Source organism: Mauremys reevesii, linkage group 1 (genome assembly GCF_016161935.1).
Source record: "Mauremys reevesii isolate NIE-2019 linkage group 1, ASM1616193v1, whole genome shotgun sequence".
Classification (NCBI taxonomy): domain Eukaryota; kingdom Metazoa; phylum Chordata; order Testudines; family Geoemydidae; genus Mauremys; species Mauremys reevesii.
In genome coordinates this window covers 291,204,417-291,224,090 of record NC_052623.1, presented here as the reverse complement: position 1 = coordinate 291,224,090, position 19,674 = coordinate 291,204,417, and the positions used below count along the sequence as shown (strand labels likewise).

Here is a 19,674-nt window from a genome sequence, read left to right as displayed (position 1 = left end):
CTAACCATTTGTTCCCATCTCTTACACAGGTTTTTATTTTAATCTCTATTCTTTCTTAAATGAATTTCTTGTTTTTTTGTAATTTAATTAAATTGTTGCGTTTAATAAAGGAGTGGTGGTCTAACGTAAAACTGGTAAGCTGTGTTCCTTCGGGACCAGAGGATCTGGAATTTCTGTGGGTATCCTGTGATCAGGGGCTGGATTCCACAGGGGGATACTTAGGAGGGACTCAGGGGCATCTATTGTCAACCCGGAAGGCAAAGAAAGGGTTTGTGTTGTCCAAAGAAGAGTGCTTGAGTATCTGACAGGCTGGTTGCGTTAAGGAGCTAACACCCAGCTAGCACAGGCAAGACTCCCTCGCACTGGAGGCAGGTGGTAACAAAAGACTCAACTCTGGGTGCCCTGAGAAGTGTCACATTGAGGGCTTGCCTATGGAGAGATTTCAGAATCTTTCCCATCTGATCTTGTTGCGTCAGTCACACCCTCAGACATGGATAAGAGTTTGTTTGAGGCTGCTAGGTCACATGGCTCTTTTGTCAGATTGAGACTGAGACCTTTTCTGTCTTGGATCCAAGCATTCACAGGATGAACCAGCAAATCATGATCCCTCAGTTGATACTCTTGTCCCTTCATTAGTGGTTAGAGCCAGACAATATTTGTTAGGAATGCCCTTCTCGCCTATATCTCCCATCCTGATATTAGCAGCTAGGGTGCACATCTGGGTCAGTTCCAGACTCTCAGCCTCTGGACCTCAGCAGCTCTATAAGCTTACATAAATGTGCTGGAGCTAAGAGCTTTTTGTTTTGCTCGCAGATTGTTCCTACTGCTGTGGAGAAATCAAGTTGTACAGATTTTAACAGACAACACCACAATAATGTATGACATAAACAGACAGGGAGGAACAAAATTCAGTCACCCTCTGTCAAGAAACCATTTTACTCTGGGAATGGTGCATCAGTCACTGCATAGCCCTCCTAGCGATATATCTCCCAAAGGAATCGAATGCTGTGACAGATGAACTAGGAGAAGTTGCTCCTTTCACTAATGGTCTCCGAAGGAGTCGTTGCTAACACATATCTTTCAACATGGGGATTTCAGAAAATAGATATCTTTGCACTTAAGGATAAGAAAAAAATGCCATCTTTTGCTCTCGCGGGGTCTGGGTTCTCTAGCAGATGAGTTTCTAATCTCCGGGTCACGTCCCACTGTCTGTGTGTTCTCCCTCCCACCCCCCTTCCTTTAATTTCCAGGGTTCTAAGGAAAGCGCAGCAGGACAGTGCTCAGATGATTCTTGTATCCCCAGCATGGCCTCATCAGTTTTGGTATCCAGACCTACTGTATCAGAGTGGTAGCCGTGTTAGTCTGTATCAGCAAAAAGAACGAGGAGTACTTGTGTTATCTTAGAGACTAACAAATTTATGTGAGCATAAGCTTTCATGGGCTAAAGCCCACTTCATCAGATGCATGCAGTGGAAAATATATTAGGAAGATATATATATACAGAGAGGACATGAAAAAATGGGTGTTGCCATACTAACTATAACAAGAGCAATCAGTTAAGGTTAGCTATTATCAGCAAGAGGAAAAAAAAAAGTTTGTAGTTGTAATCAGGATAGCCCATTTCCAACAGTTGACAAGAAGGTGTGAGTTCAATCATTTTGTCCAATAACTCTCCCATTTCTACCTGACATAATCTTTCATGACTCAGAATGCATATGCTGTATGGACCCACTGTGTCTTCACCTCACGGTCTGGAGACTTCCAAATTATACTCCTGGGGCAATTGTGCACCAAAAAATAAAAAATTCTGTGCACAATATTATAAAATTCAGCAAAATTCTGCAAATTTTTAACAGTATATAATCATGCGAGGTTCAATTATTTTGGTACACCACTACCTCGATATAACGCCACCCGATATAACACAAATGTGGATCTAACGTGGTAAAGCAGTGGTCCGGGGGGGAGGGCGGCGCACTCCGGTGGATCAAAGCAAGTTCAATATAACACGGTTTCACCTATAACGCGGTAAGATTTTTTGGCTCCCAAGGACAGCGTTATATCAAGGTAGAGGTGTAATTTATTTCAAAATACCTGTCAGCAAGTATGTCTGTAACAATACAGACAGACAACAAAATTCCCACAGGAGTAGAGAGTTAAAGAAACCCCTATGACAACCCAGTTCCTGTTTCTCTACTCCCTCCCCCCAGAGCCCAGCCACGGGGCCCTCCCCAGACACTTACACCCCCTAGAGAGCCCAGCTCCACCCCTGTGCCACCCGGCCCAGACACACACCCTTTGCCCCCCAGAGGCCAGCTGTGGGGTTCCGCTGCCCAAACAATCACACCTCTACCCCCCAGAGCCCAGCTGCAGCTCCCACCCCCGGCCCAGACACTCATGCACCCTACCCTCCTAGAGCCCAGGGATCCAGAGGGAGAAACAGCCTGATGCTGGGTCCCTGGGCTTGCATGGAGTTTTTTGCATTCTGCAATCTCCATCCTTCAGGGCATGCTGGGAACTGCAGCTAATGGGAACCCTCCAGTTCCCTCTCCCTCCCTCCGGCCTTGTCTTCTATTTGGGAGCTGGGCTCTGCCGGGTCCAGTGGCCCCTAGTGGCAGCCAACATCTCTGCAGCCCATTTCTGGTGAGAGAGGGGCAGAAATTTTGCATGCCCAACATTAATTTTTGAAAAACTCTGCATTTCGCAGTAGTGCAGAATTCCCCCAGGAAAAGTTAACATGATTGGATAGGTAACATGTTACCATGATTGGATAAAGAATTTTCCAATGAAGTCTAGAGAATTTTCATGGAAAGTTAGAAAACCTTTGACTAGGAAAACATACACAGCTAAATAAAAACATTTTCCCCTAAGGATATAGTCAAAATAATCTGATCCCCTTTGAGTACCTAATTCAGGATTAATGGTATATCTTCTATTGCTTAAAGTCAGGACTTTAAGCAATGTGGATCTCACGACCCCATACTTGCAGCTCAGAAACTCCTCTTGAAACTCTGAGTAGTGAAGGAACTGAGAGAACAGTTCACATTAATGGAGTACATTAATGGAGTCATAATTTTCCCTGTAATTTTGCCCATGAATAGGAGAATGGAGACAGGGTAGTAGCTAGCTGGGTTATGAGTGGCTAGTAGTACTTTTTTGAATTCTGCCCAAGCAGCTACATGCTTCTTAACATCAGCAAGTCTTCTTCCTGAAAGGAAGTGTTGATGTTGGTCAACTTTGGTCCCAGGTAGTGTTGACTATCCATGAAGAACAGTTGGTTTTGCATGCTGCTTGTGTGATTCTTCCATAAATTGAGATTATATTGTCTGGATTTTTCCAGGGAAGCGGGAAGAGAGCACTTCTTGGTGGAAAACAGTAGTCTCAGGTCGACCTAGATTGGTTAATTAGTTCACAAATGAAATTCTATGGCAGGGGAGCAAAATCTTGGTTTCTTTCACAGATGTAATATAGTTTTTCAAGAACTCCTTATGCAGTTGACTGATTGTCTTGTCCGATTTGTGCATGAATTTTCTGTCTTCATGCTTCTCCTATTAGCAGCAGGTGGAAAAAAGAAAACTTTGTCATGGTAATCCTTCTGCATAAGAAGTTTGCTGTTTCTTACTCCCTTTTTGGTTCTTATCTCCAAGCAGGTGAGAACAATCTTGTAAGTCTTTTGCATAGGTTCTTATATTGTGCTCATCTCTGTGGTATCTAAGTACCTGATTGTTTTCTGCATGTTGGTTTTTGCATACGATAATAAGTTGAATTTTTTTTCTTCTTCAAGGTATGGAATATATGAACGATGTAGAGAGTTGGTGGAAGCAGGTTATGATGTACGGCAGCCAGACAAAGAAAACGTTACACTTCTCCACTGGGCTGCAATCAACAACAGAATAGATCTGGTGAAGTATGTATTAATATATAGCTAAACATCAGTGATGTCTTTAAGCAATGTTTTGTTTGTCTATAATGCTAAATAGACTTCATAGTTCCTTTTTAAGCCCACTCATTCTCAATTTTAAGGGTAAAAAATAGGGCTATCAATTAATCGCAGTTAACTCAAGCGATTAACTCAAAAAAAATGAATCGCTATTAATCACACTGTTAAACAATAGAATCTCAATTAAAATTTATTCAATATTTTTGAATGTTTTTCTACAGTTTCAAATATATTGACTTCAATTACAACAGAGAATACAAAGTGTACAGTGCTCACTTTATATTTTTATTACAAATATTTGCACTGTAAAAATGGTAAACAAAAGGAATATTATTTTTCAGTTCACCTCATACAAGTACTGTAGTGCAGTCTCTTTGTCATGAAAGTGCAACCTAAAAATGTAGATTTTTTTTTTACATAACTGCACTCAAAAACAAAATAATGTAAAACTTTAGCGCTTACAAGTCCACTCAGTCCTACTTCTTGTTCAGCCAACCACTAGGACAAACAAGTTTGTTTACATTTATGGGAGATAATGTTACCTTATTCTTATTTACAGTGTCATCTGAAAGTGAGAACAGACGTTCACATGGCACTTTTGTAGCCAGCATCACAAAGTATTTACTTGCCAGATATGCTAAGCATTTGTATGTCCGTTCATGCTTCGGCCACCATTCCAGAGGACGTGCTTCCATGATGATGATGCTCATTTAAAAAAAAAAAAAAGTGTTAATTAAATTTGTGACTGAACTCCTTGGGGGAGGAGGGCGGGAGAATTGTATGCCTCCTGCTCTGTTTTACCCATATTCTGCCATATATTTCATGTTATAGCAGTCTTGGATGATGACCCAGCAGATGTTGTTCATTTTAAGAACCCTTTCACTGCAGATTGGACAAAATGCAAAGAAGGTACCAATGTGAGATTTCTAAAGATAGCTACAACACTCGACCCAAGGTTTAAGAATCTGAAGTGCCTTCCAAAATCTGAGAGGGATGAGGCATGGAGCGTGCTCCGATGCGGAAACTACAGAACCTGAACCGCCAAAAAAGAAAATCAGTCTTCTGCTGGTGGCATCTGACTCAGATGATGAAAATGAACATGCATTGGTTGGCACTTTTTTGGATCATTATAGAGCAGAGCCCATCATCATCATGGACGCATGTCCTTTGGAATAGTGGTTGAAGCATGAAGGGACATATGAGTCTTTAGCACATCTGGCACATAAATATTTTGCAATGCTGGTGCCATGCAAACACCTGTTCTCACTTTCAGGTCACATTGTAAACAAGAAGCAGGCAGTATTTTCTCCTGCAAATGTAAACAAACTTGTTTGTCTGAATGATTGGCTGAACATGAAGTAGGAATGAGTGGACTTGTAGGCTCGAAAGTTTTACATTGTTTTATTTTTGAATGCAGCTATTTTTTTGTAATAATTCTGCATTTGTAAGTTCAACTTTCATGATAAAGAGATTGCAGTACAGTTCTTGTAATGGGGGAATTGAAAAATACTATTTCTTTTGTTTTTTTACAGTGCAAATATGTGTAATAAAAAACAAATCTAAAATACATTTTGTATTCTGTGTTGTAATTGAAATCAATATATTTGAAAACAGAGAAAATATCCAAAATATTTAAATAAATGGTATTCTATTATTATTTAACAGCACTGTTAACCTCGATTAATTTTTTAATCGCTTGACAGCACTAGTAAAAAAAAAAACGCCAGAAACCTCAATCTAGATATTTTGCAGAATCTCTGTGATGCCGTAATACCCAAGAATAAGACCTGTTAAATGCCCAGTAGCCAAGGCCTGTTCAGATCAGTTAAACTTTTCAGAGCAGCTGTTCAGCTGCAGTATTTGCAATGCAAGCATGCTACTGCAAAATTCTCAGGTCCAGTGAATGGCACTTCTAGTGACCTTGAAACAGGGGCTGCTAACAGGGAGTTTCGCAAGGGAGTTCTCCAGGTGAAGGAGGAGCTAATACAGCATCTGTGGGGTAAGTGACTGTCTGTAGTGTGTGTGTGTTTGTGTTTGGGGGTTACTTGCTGTGTGCTGAGCTTGTGTTTGTTTGTTTGGTTGTTTGAGGGACCGTGTGCTCTGGCTGGCAGTTGGAGGCAGGTTTGAAAGCTCGAAGCCTCTGGTAATTGGCTGAGCCTTAATCAGTGGGCGGGGCATTCACTCAGGCCAGGGCTTTATAAAGCCGCGCACAAGCGACCAGGGAGCTTTGCGACAAGGGAGTTTAGAAGGGGAGTGGGAAGGGAGTGGGAGCCTCTCGCCAGCCCTAACCCCTTCCCCGTGGCCCCCCCCTAAACCTATAAACCAAACCACATTCCAAAACTACTTTCCGTAAACCACCCTTTCACTAACTAGGAGACAATGCAGGCAGAAGCCCAGCAGCAGAGTGGGGGCTATCCAGTTTATTGCGCTGACTGTCGCATGTATGATTACCTGCCCTGTGGGCGGGTGGCGTATGTGTGCAGTCGGTGCAAGGAGCTCCTGGCCTTCAGAGACCATGTACGGGCTTTGGAGGCCAGGGTGGCGGAACTGGAGGAGCTGAGAGAGGCAGAGAGGTATGTTGATGAGGCTTCCCGGGACACTGTAGAATTGTCCCACCTCCGCTTAGACAGCTCCTATGCTGTTGAGGAGGAAGAAGGGCCCAGGGAAGTAGAGCAGTCAATGGAAGCAGAGGGAAACCTTCCCGTAGTTGGGACCCTCCTTCCAGATGGTGCTGGGGTTGCCTCTCGCACTGAGGTTGCCTCTCCGGGGGAGGGAACTCCAGTTTCTAGGAAAAGGCAGATGTTAGTAATGGGAGATTCGATTATTAGAAATGTAGATAGCTGGGTCTGTGATGACCGGGAGAACCGTATGGTGACTTGCCTGCCTGGTGCGAAGGTTGCGGATCTCTCTAGGCATCTAGATAGACTTATGTGTAGTGCTGGGGAGGAGCCGGTGGTCGTGGTACATGTAGGTACCAATGACCTAGGGAAGGGTAGGAGAGATGTCCTGGAAGCCAAATTTAGGCTGCTAGGGAAGAGACTGAAATCCGGGACCTCTATGGTGGCATTTTCAGAAATGCTCCCAGTTCCACGCACAGGGCCAGGTAGGCAGGCAGAGCTTCAGAGTCTCAATGCGTGGATGAGACGATGGTGTAGAGAGGAGGGGTTCACGTTCATTAGGAACTGGGGAAACTTCTGGGATGGGAGGAGCCTATACAGGAGAGATGGGCTCCACCTAAACCAAAGTGGAACCAGACTGCTGGCACTAAACATTAAAAAGGTTGTAGAGCAGTTTTTAAACTAGGAGATGGGGGAAAGCCGAGTGCTGCAGAGGAGCGTGTGGATCGGACACAGACCTCTCTTAGGGGAGAGTCTGATGATAGAGAATCTCCAGGTTATAGTCAGGAGCAGAGGAATGAGAAGTATAATGTAAGGGCTGGATCAGATGATAAACAGTCACATAAAAAAGAATCTGGCACATCAGAAAAAGGCAGGCTAATAAACAGGGACAAGTTTTTAAAGTGCTTGTACACAAATGCCAGAAGTCTAAATAATAAGATGGGTGAACAAGAGTGCCTTGTGATAAAGGAGGATATAGATATAATAGGCATCACAGAAACCTGGTGGACTGAGAGCAATCAATGGGACACAATCATTCCGGGGTACAAAATATATCGGAAGGACAGAACAGGCCGTGCGGGGGGAGGAGTGGCACTATATGTTAAAGAAAGTGTAGATTCAAATGAAGTAAAAATCTTAAGCGAATCCACAGGTTCCATAGAGTCTCTATGGATAGAAATTTCATGCTCTAGTAAAAATATAACAGTAGGGATCTATTATCGACCACCTGACCAGGACAGTAATAGTGATGATGAAATGCTAAGGGAAATTAGAGAGGCTATCAAAATTAAGAACCCAATAATAGTGGGGGATTTCAATTATCCCCATATTGACTGGGAACATTTCACTTCAGGACGAAATGCAGAGATAAAATTTCTCGATACTTTAAATGACTGCTTCATGGAGCAGCTGGTGCGAGAACCCACAAGGAGAGGCGACTCTAGATTTAATCCTGAGTGGAGCGCAGGAGCTGGTCCAAGAGGTAACTATAGCAGGACCGCTTGGAAATAGTGACCATAATACAATAGCATTCAACATCCCTGTGGTGGGAAGAACATCTCAACTGCCCAACACTGTGGCCTTTAATTTCAAAAGGGGGAACTATACAAAAATGAGGGGGTTAGTTAGACAAAAGTTAAAAGGTACAGTGACTAAAGTGAAATCCCTGCAAGTTGCGTGGGCCCTTTTTAAAGACACCATAATAGAGGCCCAACTTCAATGTATACCCCAAATTAAGAAAAACAGTAAAAGAAGTAGAAAAGAGCCACCGTGGCTTAACAACCATGTAAAAGAAGCAGTGAGAGATAAAAAGACTTCCTTTAAAAAGTGGAAGTCAAATCCTAGTGAGGCAAATAGAAAGGAGCACAAACACTACCAACTTAAGTGCAAGAGTGTAATAAGAAAAGCCAAAGAGGAGTTTGAAGAACGGCTAGCCAAAAACTCCAAAGGTAATAACAAAATGTTTTTTAAGTACATCAGAAGCAGGAAGCCTGCTAAACAACCAGTGGGGCCCCTTGACGATGAAAATACAAAGGAGCGCTTAAAGATGATAAAGTCATTGCGGAGAAACTAAATGGATTCTTTGCTTCAGTCTTCACGGCTGAGGATGTTAGGGAGATTCCCAAACCTGAGCTGGCTTTTGTAGGTGACAAATCTGAGGAACTGTCACAGATTGAAGTATCACTAGAGGAGGTTTTGGAATTAATTGATAAACTCAACATTAACATTAACGGGACCAGATGACATTCACCCAAGAGTTCTGAAAGAACTCAAATGTGAAGTTGCGGAACTATTAACTAAGGTTTGTAACCTGTCCTTTAAATCGGCTTCGGTACCCAATGACTGGAAGTTAGCTAATGTAATGCCAATATTTAAAAAGGGCTCTAGGGGTGATCCCGGCAATTACAGACCGGTAAGTCTAACGTCGGTACCGGGCAAATTAGTTGAAACAATAGTAAAGAATAAAATTGTCAGACACATAGAAAAACATAAACTCTTGAGCAATAGTCAACATGGTTTCTGTAAAGGGAAATCGTGTCTTACTAATCTATTAGAGTTCTTTGAAGGGGTCAACAAACATGTGGACAAGGGGATCCGTGGACATAGTGTACTTAGATTTCCAGAAAGCCTTTGACAAGGTCCTCACCAAAGGCTCTTATGTAAATTAAGCTGTCATGGGATAAAAGGAAAGGTCCTTTCATGGATTGAGAACTGGTTAAAGGACAGGGAACAAAGGGTAGGAATTAATGGTAAATTCTCAGAATGGAGAGGGGTAACTAGTGGTGTTCCCCAAGGGTCAGTCCTAGGACCAATCCTATTCAATTTATTCATAAATGATCTGGAGAAAGGGGTAAACAGTGAGGTGGCAAAGTTTGCAGATGATACTAAACTACTCAAGACAGTTAAGACCAAAGCAGATTGTGAAGAACTTCAAAAAGATCTCACAAAACTAAGTGATTGGGCAACAAAATGGCAAATGAAATTTAATGTGGATAAATGTAAAGTAATGCACATTGGAAAAAATAACCCCAACTATACATACAACATGATGGGGGCTAATTTAGCTACAATGAGTCAGGAAAAAGATCTTGGAGTTATCGTGGATAGTTCTCTGAAGATGTCCACGCAGTGTGCAGAGGCGGTCAAAAAAGCAAACAGGATGTTAGGAATCATTAAAAAGGGGATAGAAAATAAGACTGAGACTATATTATTGCCCTTATATAAATCCATGGTACGCCCACATCTCGAATACTGTGTACAGATGTGGTCTCCTCACCTCAAAAAAGATATTCTAGCACTAGAAAAGGTTCAGAAAAGAGCAACTAGAATGATTAGGGGTTTAGAGAGGGTCCCATATGAGGAAAGATTAAAGAGGCTAGGACTCTTCAGTTTGGAAAAGAGAAGACTAAGGGGGGGACATGATAGAGGTATATAAAATCATGAGTGATGTTGAGAAAGTGGATAAGGAAAAGTTATTTACTTATTCCCATAATACAAGAACTAGGGGTCACCAAATGAAATTAATAGGCAGCAGGTTTAAAACAAATAAAAGGAAGTTTTTCTTCACGCAGCGCACAGTCAACTTGTGGAACTCCTTACCTGAGGAGGTTGTGAAGGCTAGGACTATAACAATGTTTAAAAGGGGACTGGATAAATTCATGGTGGCTAAGTCCATAAATGGCTATTAGCCAGGAGGTTTTTGTCCATCTTCTTTTAGATAAAAGGCAGGCAATCTTCTACCTCTCCCCATCATTTTGAGGGAGGGTCTATATACAGAATTGATAAAATGTAAGGCACCTGGATTCTTCAAGCAACCAGGACTCTTTTGTGAGAGAGATTTTTGTCTTTTTCCTGCTCTTCTTCCCTTTCTTTATACCCCTTCTTATTTTCCTTCTCCTTCTGGCTTGTCTGACAACTACAGTGGCTGGAATGTCAAATAAGTCTTAAACAACTTAAACTACCAACCTATATGTATTTATTTTTTTTTGGTCTGGTATCTATATTACTTTATTTAAAAGGTACAGTAGCATCTGAAAGCCATTGTTAAAAAGTAATCTTGTATTCTCTTATTCATTCAGTAGATCCAAGGGGTTGATCAGGATTGAGTTCTTGGATGACATGTGCCCGTATTACAAGTACTCCCCTCTCAATTGGCACTGTTCTTAATAGAGTCCAAAGGCTGAATGAGCACAAACAGAACTATTCTCCCGTTCAAAAGTAGGGGTCATTCCCTTGTACGGGATTTGCTGAAGTATAGAAGAGATGTAAGTGAGAATTGAGGTTAATGAGGAAGTTCTGGACGGTACCATGCCTGCATGATGGCTAGTTCTGACTAGTGTAGTTATTCACTCACTTTCATAAGCACTAAATTCACCTACAAAGTTATATATAAAAACCCTCCCTCTTGACTATGCACTTGCTCCCGTCTTTCTTGATTAAATTTAAAAGCAAATGTAAACCCTGTAATTATGTCACTCCTAACTGGCTGCATGCAGGCCTGCCTCACTGTGAAAGAGGTAAACAGTTAGTGATATATAACTTCTCTTTGTTGGCATCTAGAATTTAAAAAAGAGACCCAATATTCTCCATGTTTCTTCTGTTGTAGATGTTCTTGTAACTAGGTGTTTTGAGCCCTATCATATGATTTCTTCATACATGATTTACTAGCAAAATAACTTATTGAAAATTGAGAGGGTAATGAACCAGAATGACAGATCTGAACATCCACCGGTTGGGGATGGATTGGAGGGTTGTTTTGGAGTCCAGATCTGAATTTTATAGGTGGTTTCTTGCTTTATACTGGGCTGAACTAAAAACTTGGATCTGAACACCTCCAAATTTTAAAATGTCTGAAATATGGATTTGAGACCAAATTTTGCATGTAAGATTCTGCTTTAACTGTTGCAGAGGTTTCCATTGACCTGCATTGAAGAAACTGTATTGTTAAAATTTCTGACAAGACTTGTGTTTAAAAACATATTTGCCTTTTTTGTTAGTTAGCTATGACTTACATTGTTTTCCTCATTTTACCAATTTAATCTCTCAGGGAAAGCATACTTCAATAGGGAAAATAATTAGCTCACAAAAACTGTGCGTATGTTATAAATATGAATTTGCTACAGATTAAATGTGGATAATTCAATTTGTCCTACAGGTGGTTGGTCTGCTTAAAAATGTTTTTCAGAAAAATTAATTTCTATCCAGTCATTTTTTAAGTATCTAATGTTTTTTGTCCTCTGTCTAATAACTGTAATTGAGAAGCATGTAAAATCTTTACACTTGGTTAAAAGCATAACAGAAACATTCATTCCTGGAACAATGATTTCAGTAGGGACATTCCAGTGATAACACATGCTTCAAATTGAATTGTCTAAAACTGTGTTTTACTTTCACTAAAATTCTGCAAATATTCCTGTCTGTTTTCCATAGTCAAACACAAAGATCTCTTTACTCAATCAAACTTACTTTAATTATAACATAGTTTAAAAAAAATTGTAAATAACCTTCCCTCTATTTACAATAATGTAAATCTTTTTACATTAACACTTATAGTGATAAGTAAATTATCAATCTTGCTGTTAATAAAAGTAATGTTAAAATAAGACTAGACCAGCAAAAAGCTGTGTGTGTCAAAAATTCAAGACCGGCAATTTCAAGGAGGAGATCTGTTATAGGAAGACTGGGAATATTTTTTTTAAACCTGCATCTCATGTCTCTTTTTAATTATATATTTGTCACTTATCTTTCATGTTTATGATTGTAATCAAAACAATCTAGGTTAAATGTATGTTTTTCATTCTGTTTTTAGATTCTACATATCAAAGGGTGCTATTGTTGATCAGCTGGGAGGAGATTTAAATTCCACCCCACTTCACTGGGCAACGAGGTGGGGAAAAATTCTTGGATATTCTTTCCTCCCAGTTTAATTAGACAGTAATTTGTTGTTCATTATTTGAATGACAATTCCGTTATATACTTCTATTATGGGTATGTGTTGTGCCTCCATGCACAAATGAACTTGGGAAATTGAGTTGATGGTAGTAACTGAGTACATTTATACGTTTTGTCTCTAAGGACATGGACATTCAGTTCATCTGTTGACCAGTTTGCTAGTTTCAGATGTAGAAGAGACTGATCATTATGATAAGAGAGGATATATATTGTATAAAAATTGGAGTCAGTGGTTGATTTGCAGCTCTCTTTACTGTTGCTTTGGGAATCTTGCTCTTGAGTATCTGGTGGGGTTTAGTAATACAGAAGTGGAGGATGACAGTCAGGAGACAGTTTGTGTCTGATGCTGTCCAGACCATTGCCTCATAAATTCAGGAGATGATTAAAGGTACACTTTAAACTCCAGGAGAGATCAGAATTATTATGTAGGACACTGTTAAAGAATAAAAGGGGTGGATAAATTCCTATATACGGTACTGGGCAGACAACTGTCTTCTAGTAGTTACTCCTTCAGATACAGTTGAGTAGAAATGAATGGGAAAGGAAGTATATATGTACTAATATTCATAATTATGTACTGCAAAAAGGAGGCCTGGGATATTGGGCTTTGGAACATTTAAAATATTAAATTATGTTGATACTTCGCAGTGAAAAATCCACTCATGAGGCTAATCTGTTAGGGTTAGTTTTAAATATTAAAACTAATTTATTCCTTTGGGGCTAAAGATCATATTTTACTATATATCTATTATAAGATGAACTCTTAAACAGATTATTACTGCTCTAAATTCAGTCAGGTTCAGAGAATATTTGACTGTCACTTTGAACGCCAATTGACCAAAGCCATATTCTGATTGACTGGAAGGGCCTATTTTGTGGTGTCGCAGCTGTGCACTGACAACTGTGCATATTTGGCACCTTATCACAAAAATGGTGAGAATCCTGATGGCTATTATGCTAAAAAAGATTTTATGGATGCTTTTAATGCAGTGCAGGGAAAGTGTTGGCCCCAAAGCATCACTTGTTTTCCCTATAATAGAAGGATACATTGCACCCCTCCATGCCAAAAAAAAAATAAAAAAAAATCAACTAATCTGTTTATAGACTTTGTTTTAAAAACAAAATTTAAAATTAATTAGTCTCATACTTGGTTGTTCACATGTTTGCAGAATCAGATGCATAGTGATCATCATTTTCAAAGGAAAAGTTGTTCTAATCTTCAGTTCAGAGTGATATAATGATATAATTGTTTAATTTAAAATGTTTGAATTTAACATTTTTCCATCCAAATATGTTACCAAATTTTATATATATAATTAACCAGGTATGTTTGTGTTCACTGTTATGTTTAGACAGGGTCACTTATCCATGGTTGTACAACTGATGAAGTATGGTGCAGATCCGTCACTAATTGATGGGGAAGGATGCAGTTGTATTCACTTGGCTGCCCAGTTCGGGCATACGTCTATTGTTGCTTACCTGATAGCAAAGGGACAGGTAAATTCAAATAAAATAACACATTTTAATAAATAGACTCCTAAAGAGAATATTTCAATAGTAAGAAAATAGTTAAAAACTATGCTTACTATTTGGGTAATGTAATGATCTGTCATTTTGGAAACTGTTATGTCTTTTTATATTATTACTGTGTTGTACTTTTAGACTACTGCATTTTAATTGAAGCCTATACCATCTGTTAACAGTTGTGTGAGCACTTTGGCTTTTGTTCATATGTGTCTAATGCCAGTATAATATGTGTAAATACTAGTGAATTTATATATTATTTTCCTTACTTTCATTGAATATCATTTTAATTAAGTATATTTTAATTATTCACGAATCTCCAAAACATTGAAACCTCATGTAAACAGCAAACAAGGCAGAAGAGGCATGATGATATCATGAGACTGAACATTTTTGTTTTAGCTCCCAGTACATCTTTGTGCATACAACCCAATAAAACAATCTCCCCATCCTTGCTGTGGGATATATCAGTACATCTATAAAAAATAATCTGCTTCTCAGATTAACTCATCTAGTGTCCCTCCATCCCTCATTTTGTGTCTCTGAAAGGTATCATTAAACCAAAGTCACCATTAATATTTTCAAAATAAATTATAGGTAAGGCTACCATTTTTTTTCATGGAGGTCATGGACTCCGTGACTTCCAGTGACCTCTGTGAATTCAGCCGTGGCGGGGGGACCCCAGAGCTCCAAGCTGGGGGACCCTGGTGCTCACAGCCCCCACAGGCGGAGCAGTCCCCACAGCTGCCAAACCTCTGCTGGTGGTGTGAGGACCTCGCAGCTGGGCTCCCCATTTTGTCAGGGATATTTTTAGTAAAAGTCACGGACAGGTTATGGACTTCCATGAATTTTTCTTTACTGCCCATGACCTGTTCATGATTTTCATTAAAAAATCCGTGAAAAAATCTTAGCCTTAATTATAGGCTAGTTTGCACACATGACTCAGCACTGTTTTGTTCTTGCTAGAGGAGAGTTCAGGTATGGTCTCCATAACTCATTAAAAAAAAAAAATCCTTTCTTATTTTTTTTACTAGGTACTTCCAATTGTGTATTTTTGTTATGCTGCTCAAATCAGTCTGATGAAATTTAACATTACTACAAAGAATAGGTTATAGTATGTAATGCCAGGATGTTGTTAAAATTGTTTCGACTTATATTTTACATTAATACATAAGTGGTAAAAGACTTCATAATTTTTTGTAACTGACTTTCATGGTAAACAATCTTTTAAGCAGTACAACAAAATCTAGTGAATCTAGCAGATCTATCACCGTGGAATTGGTGTCTTTGTGCAAATAGTCCTATAGTCCTGTAATTAAAAACAATATATTCCAGCTAAATGCTATGTAGCAGGCAATGATTATCCAGGCATAACTGAGCTCCATCAACCTTTTTTCCACTTTATTCTTGTGTTCTGGCTGCTTTGTAAACATAAACAGTATACTCCCATTTATCCAAAACTCTATTATCCAAACTACTGCGTTTTCTGAATCCCTTTCTTGTCCACCATGTATCACATGCTGGGACACACAGAAGAGATTCAGATAATGTGAAGGTTTTTATATAATAGAACAGAGACCCCCCTGAACAGGACTGTGAGGAAGAGGCGGAGCTCCTGGACATGAAGGAGGCCACCCTGCTGCTGAATGGCTTTTGCAGCAGCACAGGGAACCCTCCGCATCCTGCTATCATGAGAGTGAGTGAATAGGACCAGGACATCAGAGATGCAGAGGGCTCCCTGCACTGCTGCAGTGCCAGTGACACCTAATCCCTAAAGGCACAAGGTGTAGGGAAGGCTTCAGTCCTGGCAGGGCAGAGCAGAGTCCCAGCCCCCGAGTCTATGCTGTGCCTCACACTTTGCCCCTGCAGAGGCTGGGTGTCATCAGCCCTTCAGAAGTTCAGGGAGCTCTCTGCAGCACTGCTGTCAGGGGAGTGAGTGAGTGGAGCAGGGCAGAGCAGAGACCCCTGGCCAGGACTGCGAAGAGGAGAAGGAGACTCTGGCTGCTGGGGAGGCTATCTCACAGCTGAATGGCTTCTACCCTCTTGATTATTAACAGTCTAGTTTATCCAGATAAAATCCGTGTCCCCCATGCTATTTGGATAATTGAGAGTTATTATATTTGGTTCCTTTATAAAGTAGCTGAGATGGAACAGCAGATGGTGCTGTAGCATAGATTACTATCTTCAGTCTCATATTGCTATATATTATCTTACTTCACATTTACTTTCTGCTTAGATTCTGCTGTATAGTGACAACACTAGCAGAAAATGGTCTTGGTATATTCTTTTTAACTTTTAAAATATTTTTTCAAAGCTATTGCTTTCAGTAATCAGTTTTTTAGACTGTCAAGTAATTAAAAAAATTAATCATGATTAATCACCCTGTTAAACAACAACAGAATACCATTTATTTTAAATATTTTTGAATGTTTACTACATTTTCAAATATATTAATTTCAATTACAACACAGAATACAAAGTGTACAATGCTCACTTTATTTTGATTACAAGTATTTGTGCTGTAAAAAAAACAAAAAAAAAGTATTTTCCAGTTCACCTCATATAAGTACTGTAGTGCAATCTCCTTATCATGAAAATTGAATTTACAAATGTAGAATTATGTACAAAAAGCCCTGCATTCAAAAACAAAACAATGTAAAATCACTCTCAAGTCCACTCAGTCCTACAGCTTGGTTAGTCAATCACTCAGACGAACAAGGTTGGTTACAATTTGCAGGAGATAATGGCACTGTTGTAGCTGGCATTGCAAGATATTTACGTGTAAGATGCACTAAAGATTCGTATGTCCCTTCATGCTTCAACCACCATTCCATTACCTTAAGTAACCTTTGCACTTATGAATCTTGGGCCCTGTGTTTCTAGGCTTTTCCCTCTTGCACAACTAAAGTAGCTGTGAGACTGCTCTAAGCATTACTGAACGTCTCTGGCTCCAAGGACCATTCTGGCAGTCAGGGATCAATGGGATATAAGCACATACCAGCCTCATCCCTTTTCCCTAGTTCCCACTGCGCCATTAGGAGTAAAGATGTCTGGGGACTGGAATTTTTTCTTTGAGCAATTATCCACACAGATTGCACTCTGGGTGCACATGTACCTCAGGCATGTGAGGTTGGATTCTTTTGAATAGCAGTGTCCACTGGGTTCATGTTTTCACCCTGAGTGCACTTTCACTCCCTGAATCTGAAAGTATAAAGTGTGGGCCAGCCGCAACCTGCACTTAATTCCTTTTTACTGATTGTGGCTGTTATACAGACCTTGTAGTATCCACATTCTTTGATCTTAGCAAGTAGCTAGCACAATTCTTTCTCTCACTAGGATAATTTGTTAGCCTTAGTTCTTGTTGAAAAATTTTCTTTGCCCATTGCTTTGAAGTACTTAGTTTTAGATAAAATGGTGATAGTTCCCACTTCCTTTCCGTACAAGAGATCTCTCCTTTGTGCAGACCCCCCCTTGTACAATGGCTAACCCTAAGTCACCGCGGTTAAAGAGCTCCTCCTGCGACATTGCTATGCCCATGAACAAGAGACACTCCTTGTCTCTGCTGTCCTTTGAAGAAGGCCATGCTCTGGAGTGCTGCTTAATATGCATGTCATACTTCAAGAGGACTCAGACTACAGAGGCAAAGCTGAAACTCTTCATCTTGGAAAGGTGCAAGCCTCATTGGATCTGGGTAGACCTTCAGAGACCCTCCAGGTGTCTGGTTAGCTCCAGGCTGCCAATGCCCTGATGAATTGAGATGCCACACTTGCTGGCTTTTCATAAGACCCACTTGTCAGCTGCATAGATGACGTGTTCAGAAACGGGCCCTAAAAAGCACCACTTCAGGGACCAGGGCAGGCACCAATCCTCCTCTCTAAGCATGGGATGAAGAAAGCCTCTCCTAAGGCTCATTCCTCCAAAAGCCTTGAAGTGGAATCCTATACCAGTGCCCCAGCACCAAACCCAAAGTTGCTGTAGATGGCCTCTTCCCATACCAAGAACAGTGCTGCCTCCAAGGTTTGATAGAAAGACACAGGTTTTGGCAGCAAATGTATCATCATAGAGCATCCTAGCTCTGTTCACATAGGCACTGGGAATTATGGCACCAAGTGTCTGTAGCCAGATCTCTTTCCTTGACACTGTTGGAGGCTTCAGTTTCGGCAGCATACCAACTCTCTATGTCAGCACTACTCCCCTCCACAGCACCTGTGAAACACCTCTCTGTAGGTATGGTATCGGACTCACCTCTCATTGGGAGGCTATGGGGGGGAATTTCCAAACACCACAAGGTACTTTCCCAAAAGATGGAGTACACCTGATAGATCTGCCCAGAGGTACATAGCAGAGTTTCTCCTCTGGAGTGCCTCCCACACCTCTGTGAGTGTCACAGTGGGAATCAAGCAGAGACTACAAGGAAGAATACTTGAGGGGCACCAGAAGATCATCATGGACCCACAGAGCACACCCCACCTACTACCCACTCATGAGCCATCCTCATTATCCCTATCAACTGAGGCGATACTGGTACCCCTACGGGGGTGAATCCCTATTCCAGGAAGCTGGCTTTATCCACAGTCTTGAGAGCCAGGTCCCTCTTGCCAAAGAAGCAGCTCCAATCATCTTGGGTTCCACTTCAGTATTTAATTCAGCTTCTGGAGGGGGGGAGGAATACTATGGAGATCACTACTCTCCAATAGTATATCAGCCTCCAGTCAGCTCATTCTGTCCAGACAAAGTGGTTAAGCCTCCATCACCGCTTTTGTGGAAGAGCTAAAAGGACTTGCTAAAAAGATTGGTGGAGATGCTGCTTATCCTGTTGCAGGTTATCCAGGAGAATCAACACAGACTTCTGGGTATAGTGCTGCCTTCCTCTATGGGGCAATCAGCCATGCCCATTAATAACAGACTGCTTGAAATGGCCAAAGTGATTTGACATGTGGCCTTGGTCACATCAAATATCAAAAAGTGCTGAGAGGAGTTTGCTGTAGGGTTGGAATATTTTTACCAACACACTAGTCCTCATGAGAAGCCAGGCTGGCTATGCTGCTTTAAGACCATCCTTTGGGAGAAAGACCAGAAGTTAGACCTCTTTGGGAGGAAGGTGTACCCCCCAGCAAGCCTGCAGATGAGAGTAACCAATTATCAGGAGCTGTTCCCCAAATACAATTTATTTTATATGGGACAAACTTTGCAATTTTATGGACAAACTTGTGAAAAACCAGCATGAAGAAGTGAAGTCCCCTTTGATAGAAGGCCAGCTCACAGCCTGAATGGCTCTCCAAGGGGCACTCAAAGTATCAGACACAACAGCCAGAACAATGATTGATGCCATGGTGATGAGGAAGTCTGCTTAGTTTTAAGGCATTGGGCATTCCAAGGGAGGTCCAGGTTACCACTGAGGACCTCCTATTCCAGGGCAATTACCTCTTTAATAGTGGTACATATGAAGTGCTCCATATACTTTAAAGACTCCAGAACAATCTTAAGATTCTTGGGTCTGTATGTACCAGCCTCCAAGGAGGAAGAATCCAAAACAACAGCAGATATTCTACCGATAGGAATCACAGTCTCAGTATGGTACTAAGCAACAGTCCAAGGAGATCCCGAGGAAGAAGCAGTGATTTTTAGGAGAGGCAACCC

The 19,674-nt window shown here is 40.8% G+C and overlaps 1 protein-coding gene across 3 annotated transcripts in view; it reads left to right on the top strand.

The window, feature by feature from the left end:
• The window catches only part of ZDHHC17 (zinc finger DHHC-type palmitoyltransferase 17), a 132,368-nt gene that overhangs the window by 33,776 nt on the left and 78,918 nt on the right, over nucleotides 1-19,674 (top strand). For all 3 annotated transcript variants that reach the window (XR_005587717.1, XM_039497953.1, XM_039497962.1), the window contains 3 exons: nucleotides 3,785-3,907; nucleotides 12,368-12,445; nucleotides 13,863-14,007. Coding sequence is in view for 2 of the 3 variants with exons in the window: in XM_039497953.1 (XP_039353887.1) it covers nucleotides 3,785-3,907; nucleotides 12,368-12,445; nucleotides 13,863-14,007 (346 nt within the window). In the remaining variant the exon portion in view is untranslated. The remainder of the gene's footprint in view (nucleotides 1-3,784; nucleotides 3,908-12,367; nucleotides 12,446-13,862; nucleotides 14,008-19,674) is intronic.